This window comes from Arvicola amphibius, chromosome 3, assembly GCF_903992535.2.
Source record: "Arvicola amphibius chromosome 3, mArvAmp1.2, whole genome shotgun sequence".
Taxonomy (NCBI): Eukaryota; Metazoa; Chordata; class Mammalia; order Rodentia; family Cricetidae; genus Arvicola; species Arvicola amphibius.
In genome coordinates, this window is record NC_052049.1 from 165,117,373 (window position 1) to 165,132,499 (window position 15,127).

A 15,127-nucleotide genomic window follows, 5' to 3' on the forward strand; every position below is an offset into this window, starting at 1 on the left:
AAAAGATATTCTGGCTGCATTCGGCCAAAAGCATTTCTCAAGTACAGCCTAGGCTACTGGAAAGCCCAGCCCACACTCCTGGGCGGAGCCTCTGAAATGGAGTGTTTTAGGGGCGGAGCCTAGCGTGACATTTCACGACTTCACTTTCCGGTCCAACACTGGGGATTTAATTGACGTCCAGGGTGTATCCGGTGGGACGTGAATAAAGCTCAGGACTCCAGGGCCGGTGACTGCAGTCGCTCCTCCAGCACCAGAGCCAAGGTCCTCGCTGCACCTCGTTCCTTGATAACCTCAAGGAGCTATCAACATGCTGAACCCTGGCGCCGACCCTGCGTCCTGGTGGACACCTCAGCCACAAGGACCCAGCCCTGACGAGCAAAGCCGCTTCCATGAGCCCCAGGCGCCATCTCACCTGGAAGAGCCCGCAGGGTCGACCAGCAATGGGCCCACCTCCGTGGTGTTCCTGACAGCCGGCTGTGCCATGCAACTGCAGCTGGATGGCGTCGAGCTGCTGCTGGAGCCAGATCCCACCTCGGTCCTGCAAGTGTCGCTCCCTGAACACACCATCATCCTGGTGCCCGAGGGCCTCCAGGTTTCCGACTATCTTGGACAGCCTGGCTTCTTGTCCGCCAGCCCGCAAGGGGGCGATGTCCTAGGAATGCCAGAGGGTGAACTCCTAGTCCTCCAGCCAGGAGCCTCCTGTGAGTACATTCTAGAAAATTCCTACCAAGAGGACTCCTTTGATGAGGATGTGGATTCTGAATTCTTGTCACCCTGCATGGATTCTCCAGCAGGTCAGGCAAGTGAGCACTTTTCCTCCACCAACAGGATGCCCAGTCCTTGGCCTCAGGGCCACATCCCAGGACCGTATCTTTCGGGGCCCACCCCTAATGCAGAGCCATGTTCTCCAAGGTCTATCTGGGACCAGGACAGCTACCTGCTGGGACCCTTCCCCAGCTCTCCGCTACGGCCTCTCCCTCCATCTCCTCCTCAAAGTCCCCAAGAGCAGCGCCCTCCATCCTCTCCAAGGTCCCCATGCAAGGCCAGGAAGAGACTGTTCTGTGAATGAACTGCCTGCACAAATCCTGATCCCCTCAAGTGAGAGACTGGCTTCCCAGCGCCATCCTGAGTGCTTCTGCACAGCCTACAAGGTTAGAAGGGCACTCTTGTGTTTTGAATTGGGCAGAATGCAGAATATTGCATTGATGGTTGGCAGGAAAGTCTGGAAAGAAGATCATCACCACCAGATCACGTGCTGATTGACACTCACCTGCATTTGGTCTTTGAATTGACTGCTTACTTGGACTTATTCTATACAGAAGTCAACCTCGGGCAGTCCCATCAGTGCAATCCTGATCTGCCTGCCTCTGCCTTTTTGTGTTGGGATTAAAGGTGTGTGTGACACCAATACTCAGCTAATGATTTTTCTTAATTCAATGGGGCTTTTCTGTGTTTGGGGGTTTGACTTTGATTTAGAAGGAGTTGGTTTTACCTTTTCTTTCAAAAAGAAATAAGTCTTTTGATCTCATTTTGTGAATTTTTATTACAATTCTCCTTTTCTGGGTGTCATAATTCTAATGCTACAATAATTTGTTATAAGACTATATTGATGGAATAATTAGAAGATCTCAAATTTATGGATTTGGGTGTAACTAGAGTAGAGACATGTCTTATGTTGATTTGATATCCAACCAAATTTATTAATTTCATTAGTAATCTTATGTACCTTCTTTTGGGTGTTTGAATAAAACAATATCTCTACTAAGAAATTAGGGGCCTTTGACATATCTAAAACATGTTTTTCCTAAATACTTACTATGAAATCGTTCAATTCAATTGAAGTGTATTTGTTAGGGACATTTCTATCATATAAAATGCAACTACTTAAATTTTATAATAGAATATTAGCTTTTCTGTAAATAGTTGTTAGATAGTCTTTGTCGTGATGAAGATGGCACTTTATAATGTTTCTGATCATAAAAATGTTAGAATCTTTTGTTTTGGTTTTGGTTAAGTACCAAGACTTTGTCAAAGTGTTGGATTTAATAATTTAATAAAATTGTATTTTAAAAACTTGAGTGTTAGAGTACCTTCATGTATGAGCTATGTTGAGCCCTGAGTCTTTGGCAAACACACAAAAACATGGTTAGAGAACACATGAGACTGGGGTTGGGGCTAAGGACTTTGTAAAATTTAGGTCCTCTTTCAGATACATGAACAGAGATGGTTAGCAGAAATGATTGAAGAGTTGCCTTAAGGTGTCACATGGTAACATGTAAGAAGCTTTTGTTTTGAGCATGGTGTTCCATGGTGTCTTTTCCATCAGTCCATGCAGACAGAACATACGACAACTAAGGAAGGCCCTCTGCACCCCTGCTAGTCCATAGGATTTCCTCTGGTTGACATTATAATCTGGGATGGTTTTGCTTTGGGAGGTTAGAGAGTGTTTGAATGGCTGATTGGTAGGGTTGTGTTTTTTGAGACAGGGTCTCCCTATACAGTCATAACTGTCCTGAAACTCACCATGTAGGGAGATCAGCCCAGGCTCAGACCCACAGGGATCTCGCTGCTACTGCCTCCCATGTGCGGGGATAACAGGCATATAACACCATGTCTGACTTGTTTGTATATTTTGGTGCAGGGGTTTGCAGTATTTTTGTTTTGTTTATATTTTTTGGGCTTCTTTGAGTATGGCCTACATTGCCACAGAATATACTTCCTGCTCTGTAGCATGAAAGCCACTCTCAAATAGTCTAGATTCCTCGCTAAAGATAATAGAAAGTAGCTGCATTGTGCAGACCATGAGGGCAAATCATTTTCTGCAATCAAAATGCTTTTTTCTGAATGAAGTCCTCACTCAAATTCACTGAGATTCTTTCTACAAGAAACCAAGTGGCCACGTGGATGCATGTGATTGCAGTGCCTATTCATGGACTTGAACTCTCAAGGAAGAAGGGGAGAGGACCCAATGATATTGTTAATGAAAATGTATCCCCCCGCCAAAAAAAAAAACAGCCTTCATGAAGCCTGTTATTTGATTGTTTGTTTTTATTTTCAAGACAGGATTTCTCTGTAGTTTTCGAGCCTGCCTGGAGCTCACTCTAGAGAACAGACTGTCCTCAAACTCTCAGAGATCTGCCTGTCTGTCTCCTGAGTGGTGGGACTAAGGTGTGTGCCACCAAGGCCCACCTATCATTGAAGTTTTATATTCAAGACACTGAGTTGGGCATTTAGAAGAGAGTGCTCTGAGAATAAGCTGTCTGAAATTGTGATTAAGGAAGAATTCCAAGTGGGGATAATAACAGAGTTAACAGCTAATGAAGTAGGAGGAAGCATAGAATAGATTTAGGAGCCAAGCCTTATGGCTAAGTCCTGTGAGTACCTCTGACCAGCTAGGAGAAAGGCTGAGGCCAAAGAATCAAGGGTGCATGGTCAACCTGTTGTGTTGAGCAATTTCAAGCAGGGAAATGGAGACAAACAGAGCTGGCAAAGATGGAAACTGGGAGATACATTAAAAGTGGGGGCAAAGGGCTTGGAGGTGGGGCTAGGTGCTCAACCAGCTGCCTAGAATGCAAAAGGCTGGGAGTTTGATCTCTAATACTGAATTAAATTAGGAAATGGGGAAGAAAAGGAAGAAGAGAGGGAGGGGAAAGAAGGAAGGAGAAGGTGGGAGGCATTGCATGTTAATGCAGAAGGCAGGCAACGTACCAGAGAGCATCTCACAGGGGTAAGCAAAAGAAATGATGTGTCTTTGGTTTAAATTGAAATACATGTCTACATCATATTCCCACAGTAGCTAAACTAGAAATTAAACACTAGGTTTTTGGGGGGTTGAAATGTGTAGTTTTTAATACTGCTACAGTTGGAGATGGAGATATACATTACCTGCAGAACACTCACCTAGGTTGCAACAAGCACTGTGTCCAAAACCCAGCACAACGGAAACCAGACAGGGCAGGGCATCCCTGTGCTCCTGTCAGTGTGGTGGTAGAGGCAAGAGGATCAGAAGTTCAAGGTCATCCTCCTCCACATACCACGTTGGATCATGGTTAAATTATGTTTCAAAAAGAATAATTAATTAAGAATAGAATGTAGAACAAATACTTAGAATACTAAATTTTTTAAATGCTTCCATTTTTTCTGAAGTTTTGGAGCCTGACTTAGAGCTAGCTATTGTAAACCAGTCTGGCCTTGAACTCACAGATCTACCTGCCTTTGTCTCTCAGGTGCTAGGATTACAGGCATGCACCATCATGGACAGCTTAATGTTGTTTCAATATTTAATGTTCTCAATGATGCCTTCTGCTTCCTTTCTTCCTATTGTTGTTTTAAGAACAGTCTTTCTGTGGAGTTCTGAAACTCACTATGTCGGAAAACCCTATCTCAAACTCACAGATATATACTTGTCTCCAATAAAATTAATTTTGTGTAGCACTACAGAAAGCTCCCTCCCTCCATATTTGTGTATATATGTATATCATTATTGTTTGTTTATTTGTTGTGACATGATTCTCTGTGTGGCCCTGGCTATCCTGAAACTATGTAGTCCAAGGCAAACCTCAAACTCACAGAGATCTGCCTGCCTCTGCCTCTTTAGAACTGGGATTAAAAGCATTAGGTGCCACCACTTCCAGACTTTTTATGGGGGGGGGGGTAAATTTATTTAACTCTTCATCCCTCTTTATCTTTCCTTTTCTTCCTCTTACACTTTTTTTCCTTTTTACAGGGACTCATTCAACTGAGACCTACCTCTACTCTCGAATTCGTGCTTCTACCACCCTGGGGGCAGGTTCTAGGTGACCATCCAACACACTGGGCCTATCTTTGACAATTTTATGACAGCCCTTAATCTTGAGGAAATCTCTACCTGAATGTTTCACGTTAGTATTTTAAAGACCCTTTGCACAGAGATGGAGAAACACCTGTGCAGTTCACAAACCACGGGGCGGGAGAGGTGTTCCCAGATATCCTTAGGATGCTTGCACAGAGTCCCGGCTTCGATCCACAGCAGGCTGTAACTCGAGTGTGGTGGGACCCTCGTGAAACTCAAGCATTCAGTAAATTTTTCGCCGCATATGTTCTTTCTGTTTTTTTTAAAAAGAATGTGTTTATTTTTATTTTAGTGTGTATAAATGTTTTGCCTGCATGTTTGTCTGTACAACGTGTCTTTGCATGTTGCCAGTGTAAGACAAGAGAAGGTATCAGATCCCCTGGAACTGGAGTTAAACATGACTGTGAGCAGCTATGTGGGTGCTGGGAATTGAACCCAGGTTTTGTGGAAGGAAACCACATGCTCTTAACCACTGAGCCATCTATCCACCCATGCTTGGTGGTTTGTTTTTGTTTTCTTTTGTTATTTTGCTTTTTGGCTTATTTACTTATTTATTTTGGCTTGAATTGATTTTGAGTCAGGTTTCTCCAAACAGGGTTTCTCTGTGTAGCAGACCTGGTTGGCCTAGAACTCCCTTCTGACAACAGGCAGGCCTCAGACTCACTGAGATCCACCTGTCTCTGACTCCCAAGTGCTGGGATTAAAGGTGTGTGCCACCACCATCCGGCTGCTTTTTTGGTTTTGAAAATGGTGTCCCAATATGTGACCCAGACTGGACTCAAACTTGAGATTCTCCCTCTCATAATGCTGGAATCACAATTTATCAATCACAGGACTCATGTACACAGTGACATTTTCTTCGAAATATGAAAACAAAATAAATAATTTGATCAGCACCGAGGTTAAGAGAACTGAATATTTGGGGAAGTGGAGGAAGCATCCTTTTCAGTGGTCATTATTTTAAGAGGGAAGAGACAGGACCTCTCTTTATAGTCTCCAAGTTCCTAGAGCTTTGTAGATCAGCCTGGCAAATTGTAGGTGGTCTTTGAAATTTCAGAACCACTCGAAAACAGGAATTCTAAACATCAGCTATATTAAAGTCCTATTCCGAATCTGTCAAAAAAAAAAAAAAAAAAAAAAGCCGGCCAGGCGCTGCTGGCACACCTCTTTAACCCCAGCACTCCAGAGGCAGAGGCAGGCAGTTCTCTGTGAGTCCGAGGCACTCCTGGTCTACAAGACCTAGCTCCAGAATGGGCTCCAAAGCTACAGACAAACCCAGTCTCGAAACACCAAAAACATTAAAAATAAAAACCAAGCGGTATTGGTACATGCCTTTAATCTCAGCACTCGGGAGGCAGAGGCAGGCAGATCTCTGGGAGTGCGAGGCCACCCTGGAATACTGAGATAGTTTCAGGTCAGCTAAGGCTGTTACACAGAGAAAACCTGTCTCGAAACACGAAAATATAAAAAATAAAAGATACGAGGTATATTCTGGCTGCATTCGGCCAAAAGCATTTCTCAAGTGCAGCCTAGGCTACTGGAAAGCCCAGCCCACACTCCTGGGCGGAGCCTCTGAAATGGAGTGTCTGGGGGCGGAGCCTAGCGTGACATTTCACGACTTCACTTTCCGGTCCAACACTGGGGATTTAATTGACGTCCAGGGTGTATCCGGTGGGACGTGAATAAAGCTCAGGACTCCAGGGCCGGTGACTGCAGTCGCTCCTCCAGCACCAGAGCCAAGGTCCTCGCTGCACCTCGTTCCTTGATAACCTCAAGGAGCTATCAACATGCTGAACTCTGGCGCCGACCCTGCGTCCTGGTGGACACCTCAGCCACAAGGACCCAGCCCTGACGAGCAAAGCCGCTTCCATGAGCCCCAGGCGCCATCTCACCTGGAAGAGCCCGCAGGGTCGACCAGCAATGGGCCCACCTCCGTGGTGTTCCTGACAGCCGGCTGTGCCATGCAACTGCAGCTGGATGGCGTCGAGCTGCTGCTGGAGCCGGATCCCACCTCGGTCCTGCAAGTGTCGCTCCCTGAACACACCATCATCCTGGTGCCCGAGGGCCTCCAGGTTTCCGACCATCTTGGACAGCCTGGCTTCTTGTCCGCCAGCCCGCAGGGGGGCGCTGTCCTGGGAATGCCAGAGGGTGACCTCCTAGTCCTCCAGCCAGGAGCCTCCTGTGAGTACATTCTAGAAAATTCCTACCAAGAGGACTCCTGTGATGAGGATGTGGACTCTGACCTCCTGTCACCCTGCATGGATTCTCCAGCAGGTCAGGCAAGTGAACACTTTTCCTCCACCAACAGGATGCCCAGTCCTTGGCCTCAGGGCCACATCCCAGGACCGTATCTTTCGGGGCCCACCCCTAATGCAGAGCCATGTTCTCCAAGGTCTATCTGGGACCAGGACAGCTACCTGCTGGGACCCTTCCCCAGCTTATCCCTGCAGCCCCTGCCTCCATCTCCTCCTCGAAGTCCCCAAGAGCAGCGCCCTCCATCCTCTCCAAGGTCCCCATGCAAGGCCAGGAAGAGACTGTTCTGTGAATGAACTGCCCTGCACAAATCGGGATGCCACTCAAGTGAGAGACTGGCTGGCTTCCCAGCGCCAGCCATCCTGAGTGCTTCTGCACAGCCTACAGGGTTAGAAGGGCACTCTTGTGTTTTGAATTGGGCAGAATGCAGAATATTGCATTGATGGTTGGCAGGAAAGTCTGGAGAGAAGATCATCGCCACCAGATCACGTGCTGATTGACACTCACCTGCATTTGGTCTTTGAATTGACTGCTTACTTGGACTTTTTCTATACAGAAGTCAACCTCGGGCAGTCCCATCAGTGCAATCCCGATCTGCCTGCCTCTGCCTTTTCAGGTCATAATTCTATGTTACAATAATTTGCTATAAGACTATATTGTTGGAATGATTAGAAGATTTCAAATTTATGGGTTTTGGTGTAACTAGAGTAGAGATATGTCTTATGTTGATTTGATATCCAACCAAATTTATTAATTTCATTAGTAATCTTATGTACCTTCTTTTGGGTGTTTGAATAAAACAATATCTCTACTAAGAATTTAGGGGCCTTTGACATATCTAAAACATATTTTTCTTAAACACTTACTATGAAATCGTTCAATTCAATTGAAGTGTATTTGTTAGGGACATTCCTATCATATAAAATGCAACTACTTAAATTTTATAATAGAATATTAGCTTTTCTGTAAATAGTTGTTAGATAGTCTTTGTCGTGATGAAGATGGCACTTTATAATGTTTCTGATCATAAAAATGTTAGAATCTTTTGTTTTGGTTTTGGTTAAGTACTAAGACTTTGTCAAAATGTTGCATTTAATAATTTAATAAAATTGTATTTTAAAAACTTGAGTGTTAGAGTACCTTCATGTATGAGCTATGTTGAGCCCAGAGTCTTTGGCAAACACACAACAGGGTTAGAGAACACATGAGACGGGGGCTGGGGCTGAGGACTTTGTAAAACTTAGGTCCTCTTTCAGATACATGAACAGAGATGGTTCGAAGCAGAAATGATTGAACACTTGCCTTAAGGTGTCACGCGGTAACGTAAGAAGTTTTTGTTTTGAGCATGGTGTTCCATGGTGTCTTTTCAGTCCATGCTGACAGAACATACGAGGACTACAGAAGGCCCTTTGCATCCCTGCTAGTCCATAGGTTTTCTTCTGACTGTCATTATACTCTGGGAAGTTTTTGCTTTGTGAGATTAGAGAGTGTTTGAATGGCTAATAGGTAGGGTTGGGGTTTTTGATTTGGAGATTTTTTTTTTTTGGTGGTGTTAAGGATGCAACCCAGGATCTGTGCATGCCAGACTGACCCTTCTACTAAGTTAAATCTCCAGCCATCCTTTGAAAATATTTATTTATTTATTTATTTAAATATTTATTTATTTATTTATTTATTTATTTCTTCATTATGTATACAATACTCTGTCTATGTGCATTCCTGAAGAGGGCACCAGGCCTCATTACAGATGGTTGTGAGCCACCATGTGGTTGCTGTGAATTGAACTCAGGACCTTTGGAAGAGCAAGCAATGCTCTTAACTGCTGAGCCAACTCTAGCCCGGGTTGGGTTTTTTGAGAAATGATCTCCCTATATAGTCCAGAGTGTCTTCAAACTCACCTTATAGGGAGAACAGACCAGCCTCAAACCCACAGGGATATACCTGCCTCTGCTTCCCACGTGCTGGGATTGCAGGCATACGGCACCAAGTCTGACTTCATTGTATACTTTTGTAAATGTGTTTGGTGTAATTTTTTTTTGAGATAGGGTTTTTGTGTGTGTCTCTGGCTGTCCTGGAACTCACTCTGAAGACTAGGCTGGCCTCAAACTCACAGAGATCCACCTGCTACCCAAGTGCTGCGATTAGGGGCTGGAGAAATGGCTTAGCCGTCAAGAGCACTGACTGCTCTTCCAGAGGACCTGGGTTCAATTCCCAGCACCCACATGGCAGCTCACAACTTTCTGAAAATCCAAGTGGTTTGAGCCAACAATGCCCTGGGTTTTGTTTTTTTAATTTTTGAGACTGGGTTTTATTGATTAACTCTAGCTATCCTTGGAACTCGTTTGGTTAACAGCCTGACCCATCTCTGCCTCCCGAGTACTGGGATTAAAGGTGTGTGCCACTACTACCTAGCTTGCTGTTTGTTTTTTATTCAAACCACTCTTAACTAATATTAAAATGTACATAAGAAAATATACATGTACGAATATTTGTATTTTGTATGCATGTATATACAAAGCAATGTCTGTGTGTGTGTGTGTGTGTGTGTGTACATAAACGCACACATATCACATGAAAGCCTGAATGCCTCTTTAGCCAGAAGAGGGCATTTGATTTCCTGCAATCAGAGTTAAAAACAGTTTGAGTTACCATCTTGGTGCAGGGAATAAAACTAGGATCCTCTATAATAGAAACCAGTGTTCTTAACCACTGGCCCATTCCAAAACTGATCCATATTTTATTATGAAATAAATCAATACTGATAAGACATATCAACATAAAGCTAAATTGGTAACATATCAACATAAAGTTATTTTGGGAACATCCATAATTAGATTTTAAATATTCTAAGCTCGTTACCAGTTTTTTTACTCATTTTTCTATAATTTCCCCTTAGTCCTTTTTTCTATCCTTCTTCTTTTTAATTAAAAAAACACATTTATGTATTTTCTTTGCCTCTGTGTGCACACTAGCGTCCTGGCACCATGTGGACGTCAGAGGCTAACAGGACTCTGTTCTCTTCATCTATCCTCTGGGTCCCAACGCTGGAACTCAGGTTGTCAGGTCTTTACCCACTGATCCATCCCACTGGCCCTTCGTTTGTCCTCTTTCTAGGCTACAATGTTCAGTTTTATATACCTAGGGTTTCCTTGTGTAGCCCAGGCTTGCCTCAGACTTGAAATTCTTCTGCTGCAGCTTCACAAGGGCTAAGATGATTGGCCTGAGCGACCACCTCTGAGCAGCCTACAAAACATCCTCAGGAAATCTTTCTTCCATGGCCTATGTGGTAAGGCTTAGCTTATGTCTGGAAATGTTTCATTGACACCTACTAACGTGCTATTTTCACTGGGTTTGGGATTCTAAATCACATCTATTTTCTCTCATACCTTCAAGATATTGTTCTGTCCTGCTGTTCTTTGATGTATGTAAGAAGTCTCCTGAGAAAACAGGGGAAGATGCCAACATTTCCAGACTTTATAAGGGGGGCGGGGATGGGTTAAATTTATTTATCTCTCCAGCTCTCTTTGTCTTTCCTTTTTCTTTTCTTTCTCCTTTTTTCGATTTACAGAGGCTCATTCAAGTGAGACTGACCTCTAGGGTGGAATTACTGCTTCTTCCTCCATGGGGGCAGGTTCTAGGTGACCATCCAACACACTGGGCCTATCTTTGACAATTTTATGACAGCCCTTAATCTTGAGGAAATCTCTACCTGAATGTTTCACGTTAGTATTTTAAAGACCCTTTGCACAGAGATGGAGAAACACCTGTGCAGTTCACAAACCACGGGGCGGGAAAGGTGTTCCCAGATATCCTTAGGATGCTTGCACAGAGTCCCGGCTTCGATCCACAGCAGGCTGTAACTCGAGTGTGGTGGGACCCTCGTGAAACTCAAGCATTCAGTAAATTTTTCGCCGCATATGTTCTTTCTGTTTTTTTAAAAAGAATGTGTTTATTTTTATTTTAGTGTGTATAAATGTTTTGCCTGCATGTTTGTCTGTACAACGTGTCTTTGCATGTTGCCAGTGTAAGACAAGAGAAGGTATCAGATCCCCTGGAACTGGAGTTAAATATGACTGTGAGCAGCTATGTGGGTGCTGGGAATTGAACCCAGGTTTTGTGGAAGGAAACCACATGCTCTTAACCACTGAGCCATCTATCCACCCATGCTTGGTGGTTTTTGTTTTTGTTTTCTTTTGTTATTTTGCTTTTTGGCTTATTTACTTATTTATTTTGGCTTGAATTGATTTTGAGTCAGGTTTCTCCAAACAGGGTTTCTCTGTGTAGCAGACCTGGTTGGCCTAGAACTCCCTTCTGACAACAGGCAGGTTTCAGACTCACTGAGATCCACCTGTCTCTGACTCCCAAGTGCTGGGATTAAAGGTGTGTGCCACCACCACCCGGCTGCTTTTTTGGTTTTGAAAATGGTGTCCCAATATGTGACCCAGACTGGACTCAAACTTGAGATTCTCCCTCTCATAATGCTGGAATCACAATTTATCAATCACAGGACTCATGTACACAGTGACATTTTCTTCGAAATATGAAAACAAAATAAATAATTTGATCAGCACCGAGGTTAAGAGAACTGAATATTTGGGGAAGTGGAGGAAGCATCCTTTTCAGTGGTCATTATTTTAAGAGGGAAGAGACAGGACCTCTCTTTATAGTCTCCAAGTTCCTAGAGCTTTGTAGATCAGCCTGGCAAATTGTAGGTGGTCTTTGAAATTTCAGAACCACTCGAAAACAGGAATTCTAAACATCAGCTATATTAAAGTCCTATTCCGAATCTGTCAAAAAAAAAAAAAAAAAGCCGGCCAGGCGCTGCTGGCACACCTCTTTAACCCCAGCACTCCAGAGGCAGAGGCAGGCAGTTCTCTGTGAGTCCGAGGCACTCCTGGTCTACAAGACCTAGCTCCAGAATGGGCTCCAAAGCTACAGACAAACCCAGTCTCGAAACACCAAAAACATTAAAAATAAAAACCAAGCGGTGTTGGTACATGCCTTTAATCTCAGCACTCGGGAGGCAGAGGCAGGCAGATCTCTGGGAGTGCGAGGCCACCCTGGAATACTGAGATAGTTTCAGGTCAGCTAAGGCTGTTACACAGAGAAAACCTGTCTCGAAACACGAAAATATAAAAAATAAAAGATACGAGGTATATTCTGGCTGCATTCGGCCAAAAGCATTTCTCAAGTGCAGCCTAGGCTACTGGAAAGCCCAGCCCACACTCCTGGGCGGAGCCTCTGAAATGGAGTGTCTGGGGGCGGAGCCTAGCGTGACATTTCACGACTTCACTTTCCGGTCCAACACTGGGGATTTAATTGACGTCCAGGGTGTATCCGGTGGGACGTGAATAAAGCTCAGGACTCCAGGGCCAGGTGACTGCAGTCGCTCCTCCAGCACCAGAGCCAAGGTCCTCGCTGCACCTCGTTCCTTGATAACCTCAAGGAGCTATCAACATGCTGAACTCTGGCGCCGACCCTGCGTCCTGGTGGACACCTCAGCCACAAGGACCCAGCCCTGACGAGCAAAGCCGCTTCCATGAGCCCCAGGCGCCATCTCACCTGGAAGAGCCCGCAGGGTCGACCAGCAATGGGCCCACCTCCGTGGTGTTCCTGACAGCCGGCTGTGCCATGCAACTGCAGCTGGATGGCGTCGAGCTGCTGCTGGAGCCGGATCCCACCTCGGTCCTGCAAGTGTCGCTCCCTGAACACACCATCATCCTGGTGCCCGAGGGCCTCCAGGTTTCCGACCATCTTGGACAGCCTGGCTTCTTGTCCGCCAGCCCGCAGGGGGGCGCTGTCCTGGGAATGCCAGAGGGTGACCTCCTAGTCCTCCAGCCAGGAGCCTCCTGTGAGTACATTCTAGAAAATTCCTACCAAGAGGACTCCTGTGATGAGGATGTGGACTCTGACCTCCTGTCACCCTGCATGGATTCTCCAGCAGGTCAGGCAAGTGAACACTTTTCCTCCACCAACAGGATGCCCAGTCCTTGGCCTCAGGGCCACATCCCAGGACCGTATCTTTCGGGGCCCACCCCTAATGCAGAGCCATGTTCTCCAAGGTCTATCTGGGACCAGGACAGCTACCTGCTGGGACCCTTCCCCAGCTTATCCCTGCAGCCCCTGCCTCCATCTCCTCCTCGAAGTCCCCAAGAGCAGCGCCCTCCATCCTCTCCAAGGTCCCCATGCAAGGCCAGGAAGAGACTGTTCTGTGAATGAACTGCCCTGCACAAATCGGGATGCCACTCAAGTGAGAGACTGGCTGGCTTCCCAGCGCCAGCCATCCTGAGTGCTTCTGCACAGCCTACAGGGTTAGAAGGGCACTCTTGTGTTTTGAATTGGGCAGAATGCAGAATATTGCATTGATGGTTGGCAGGAAAGTCTGGAGAGAAGATCATCGCCACCAGATCACGTGCTGATTGACACTCACCTGCATTTGGTCTTTGAATTGACTGCTTACTTGGACTTTTTCTATACAGAAGTCAACCTCGGGCAGTCCCATCAGTGCAATCCCGATCTGCCTGCCTCTGCCTTTTCAGGTCATAATTCTATGTTACAATAATTTGCTATAAGACTATATTGTTGGAATGATTAGAAGATTTCAAATTTATGGGTTTTGGTGTAACTAGAGTAGAGATATGTCTTATGTTGATTTGATATCCAACCAAATTTATTAATTTCATTAGTAATCTTATGTACCTTCTTTTGGGTGTTTGAATAAAACAATATCTCTACTAAGAATTTAGGGGCCTTTGACATATCTAAAACATATTTTTCTTAAACACTTACTATGAAATCGTTCAATTCAATTGAAGTGTATTTGTTAGGGACATTCCTATCATATAAAATGCAACTACTTAAATTTTATAATAGAATATTAGCTTTTCTGTAAATAGTTGTTAGATAGTCTTTGTCGTGATGAAGATGGCACTTTATAATGTTTCTGATCATAAAAATGTTAGAATCTTTTGTTTTGGTTTTGGTTAAGTACTAAGACTTTGTCAAAATGTTGCATTTAATAATTTAATAAAATTGTATTTTAAAAACTTGAGTGTTAGAGTACCTTCATGTATGAGCTATGTTGAGCCCAGAGTCTTTGGCAAACACACAACAGGGTTAGAGAACACATGAGATGGGGACTGGGGCTGAGGACTTTGTAAAACTTAGGTCCTCTTTCAGATACATGAACAGAGATGGTTCGAAGCAGAAATGATTGAACACTTGCCTTAAGGTGTCACGCGGTAACATGTAAGAAGTTTTTGTTTTGAGCATGGTGTTCCATGGTGTCTTTTCAGTCCATGCTGACAGAACATATGAGGACTACAGAAGGCCCTTTGCATCCCTGCTAGTCCATAGGTTTTCTTCTGACTGTCATTATACTCTGGGAAGTTTTTGCTTTGTGAGATTAGAGAGTGTTTGGATGGCTAATAGGTAGGGTTGGGGTTTTTGATTTGGAGATTTTTTTTTTTTTTTGGTGGTGTTAAGGATGCAACCCAGGATCTGTGCATGCCAGACTGACCCTGCTACTAAGTTGCATCTCCAGCCATTCTTTGAAAATATTTATTTATTTATTTATTTAAATATTTATTTATTTATTTCTTTATTTCTTCATTATGTATACAATACTCTGTCTATGTGCATTCCTGAAGAGGGCACCAGGCCTCATTACAGATGGTTGTGAGCCACCATGTGGTTGCTGTGAATTGAACTCAGGACCTTTGGAAGAGCAAGCAATGCTCTTAACTGCTGAGCCAACTCTAGCCCGGGTTGGGTTTTTTGAGAAATGATCTCCCTATATAGTCCAGAGTGTCTTCAAACTCACCTTATAGGGAGAACAGACCAGCCTCAAACCCACAGGGATATACCTGCCTCTGCTTCCCACGTGCTGGGATTGCAGGCATACGGCACCAAGTCTGACTTCATTGTATACTTTTGTAAATGTGTTTGGTGTAATTTTTTTTTGAGATAGGGTTTTTGTGTGTGTCTCTGGCTGTCCTGGAACTCACTCTGAAGACTAGGCTGGCCTCAAACTCACAGAGATCC

General features: G+C 44.5%; 3 protein-coding genes across 3 annotated transcripts; all 3 read left to right on the top strand.

The window, feature by feature from the left end:
• The first annotated feature begins 307 nt into the window (after window positions 1-307).
• LOC119809454 (proline-rich protein 23A3-like) lies at window positions 308-1,069 on the top strand. The gene has a single exon (XM_038322259.1). It carries the CDS (start codon window positions 308-310, stop codon window positions 1,067-1,069), a length of 762 nt encoding a protein of 253 aa, XP_038178187.1.
• Window positions 1,070-6,618: 5,549 nt separating this feature from the next.
• On the top strand, window positions 6,619-7,380 carry LOC119809455 (proline-rich protein 23A3-like). Its single transcript, XM_038322260.1, has one exon. The coding sequence runs from the start codon at window positions 6,619-6,621 to the stop codon at window positions 7,378-7,380; it is 762 nt and encodes a 253-aa protein (XP_038178188.1).
• A 5,161-nt stretch (window positions 7,381-12,541) lies between these two features.
• Window positions 12,542-13,303, top strand: LOC121677136 (proline-rich protein 23A3-like). The gene has a single exon (XM_042054738.1). The coding sequence runs from the start codon at window positions 12,542-12,544 to the stop codon at window positions 13,301-13,303; it is 762 nt and encodes a 253-aa protein (XP_041910672.1).
• Window positions 13,304-15,127: the final 1,824 nt, after the last annotated feature.

Excerpts from the sequence above, each read along its gene's own strand:
- LOC119809454 (XM_038322259.1), top strand. The coding sequence starts at position 308 with ATGCTGAACCCTGGCGCCGACCCTGCGTCCTGGTGGACACCTCAGCCA.
- LOC119809455 (XM_038322260.1), top strand. The coding sequence starts at position 6,619 with ATGCTGAACTCTGGCGCCGACCCTGCGTCCTGGTGGACACCTCAGCCA.
- LOC121677136 (XM_042054738.1), top strand. The coding sequence starts at position 12,542 with ATGCTGAACTCTGGCGCCGACCCTGCGTCCTGGTGGACACCTCAGCCA.